Source organism: Entelurus aequoreus, linkage group LG13 (assembly GCF_033978785.1).
Source record: "Entelurus aequoreus isolate RoL-2023_Sb linkage group LG13, RoL_Eaeq_v1.1, whole genome shotgun sequence".
Taxonomy (NCBI): Eukaryota; Metazoa; Chordata; class Actinopteri; order Syngnathiformes; family Syngnathidae; genus Entelurus; species Entelurus aequoreus.
In genome coordinates, this window is record NC_084743.1 from 17603860 (window position 1) to 17606359 (window position 2500).

The window sequence follows — 2500 nt, forward strand, 5'->3', positions numbered from 1 at the left end:
GGCAACATTTTTTGTAAAAAAGGTTCCTAAAGCAAGGATGACTCATTTGAGTAATAGTAGTTAGTTTTAACCCCAGAATGATGAAATGCATGAAATATAGTCAAAATTGCATTTATGCTAATGACATGTTGACACTAAGCACCTTGCACTGATTGAACAAAAACTGAATTCAGCAAAATAAGCAAATAGCATTACAAAATACTGCAGATAACAGGCCTGTGCTGAGATTTTAATCTCATTCATAGTTGAATGTCTTTTCAAGCAAAACCTGCCTACATTTCGGAGCCCTAAAATCCTGCACTCTAAGATTAGGACTTGTTTCTGTTCTTTTTGCAGCACAGCTCCAAAAGAGCAGCGGGGACAGCTGCCCGTGTGAGACGCCCTGTAATCTCACCCGTTACGGCAAAGAGCTCTCCATGGTCAAAATCCCCAGCAAGGGCTCAGCTCGCTATCTCTCCAGGAAATACGACAAGTCCGAAGACTACATCAGGTAGGGACATTTCCAGCAGGGAAAAAATTCGCTCAAGTAAAAAATGTCGCTGACGTTCTAACTTTATTTTCAGAGACAACTTCCTGGTCTTGGACATCTTCTTTGAGGCGCTAAACTATGAAACAATCGAGCAAAAGAAAGCGTACGACGTTGCAGGTTTATTAGGTATTATCCGTCAACATAATACAACACATGTTTGATAAATAATAGTCCCCTATGTTTATGTACAGTGGGTCCGGATTAGTTTATTGCCTCATCCCTCATTTAAAGCGTGAGTGAAGAATGCACTGCTAAGAACTGTAAAGTCCTAAAGAGAAAGAGATGATAGGGTATTATCTGCTCACAGATGCTACCTGGTGGTTGTTTGAGCACATTGCAGCTAGTCCTGGTGGAAAAAAATTAACCAGCTCCGACTTCAGAATGAGGCAAAAATTCATCCCACCCACTGATTAAAAAGGAGATGAAGTGAAACTTTGTAGCAACTCTAAATATGAACATACATATGTTTTACTACTCAAAATGTGTACAAAATAATTTAAGGCAAACATTTTTGTAAAAGGTTTTTTCTCTACTGTAAATATGAAAATACATATATTTTACTACTCAAAATGTGTACAAAATCATGTCATGTTTTCCATGTCTACCCTATCTATAAAAATACATATTTTTTACTTATTAAATGTGTACCAGATAATATCAGGCAACCTTTTTTATAAAAGGTTTCTACGACAACATATGTTCCCCCTTCACCTGCCGGCAATATAAAAAAATAATACCCCAATTTTTAATTAAAAAAACAAAAACAAAAGAATAATAATAAAAAAATAAAAAATAAAAAAAATAAATATATATATATATATATAAAAAAAATATATATATATATATATATATATATATATATATATATATATATATATATATATATATATATATATTTTTTTTTTTATTTTTTTTTTTATTATTATTATTCTTTTGTTTTTGTTTTTTTAATGAAAATTTGGGGTATTATTTTTTTATAAACAAAAAATGTTTTATATATATATATATATATATATATATATATATATATATATATATATATATATATATATATATATATATATATATATATATATATATATTTTATTAATTTTTTTGAAAAAAATTTAATTTAATTTTTTTTTTCAATTTGTTTATTCTTTTTTTTTTTTTTTTTATTAAAATTTTGGGTATTATTTTTTTCTAAACAATGTTTTTATTTTTTATTTATATATTGTTGTTGTATTTTTTTATTTAAATATGTTTTTTGTATTATTTTTTTCTAAACACTTTTTTTTTACTTATTTAATTATTGTTTTTGTCTTTTTTTATTTAAATATGTTTTTTTAATTTTTTTATTATCTAAGTATGAAAATACATATATTTTACTTATCAAAATGTGTACCCGATCACATCAGGCATTATTTTCTTTCTCTACTCTAAATATGAAAATACATGTATTTTACTACTCACTGGATGATCTCAGACAACATGTATTCATTTAGTTATTGGTTTGTTTTGTTTTTTATTTATTCCAATTTTTATTTTTTTTAATATAAATATTAAAATACTTCTATTTTACTACTAAAAATGTGTACCAGATAATCTCAGGCAATATTGATTTTTTTTCATTTGATTTATTGATGTATTGTTTTTGTTTTTTGTTTTGTATTTATGTATTTAACCCACTGATTAAAAAGGAGATGAAGTGAAACTTTGTGGCAATGTTCTGGAATTATTGTAATGTCTTTAATGCTGTTTGTTTTCAGGTGACATTGGTGGACAGATGGGTCTTTTCATTGGAGCCAGTATCCTGACGTTCTTAGAAATACTCGATTATATCTACGAGGTACTGTGCTCTCTCTCTCTGCTTCTACTGTGAATGATTGGGTTTGTTCCAACTCGTCCAATCAGTAGTAGTAAAATTATTTTCGAATTAATCGCGATTCTTACTTAAAAATGTTAATAATGTTATTTTGATTAAAACTGTTG

At 27.7% G+C, this 2500-nt stretch overlaps 1 protein-coding gene across 1 annotated transcript in view; it reads left to right on the forward strand.

Moving 5' to 3' along the window:
• Positions 1 to 2500, forward strand: part of LOC133663206 (acid-sensing ion channel 4-A-like) — a 60280-nt gene that overhangs the window by 43358 nt on the left and 14422 nt on the right. Inside the window, exons 5-7 of the mRNA XM_062067501.1 lie at positions 337 to 490; positions 564 to 655; positions 2278 to 2357. Coding sequence (XP_061923485.1) covers positions 337 to 490; positions 564 to 655; positions 2278 to 2357 — 326 coding nt within the window. The remainder of the gene's footprint in view (positions 1 to 336; positions 491 to 563; positions 656 to 2277; positions 2358 to 2500) is intronic.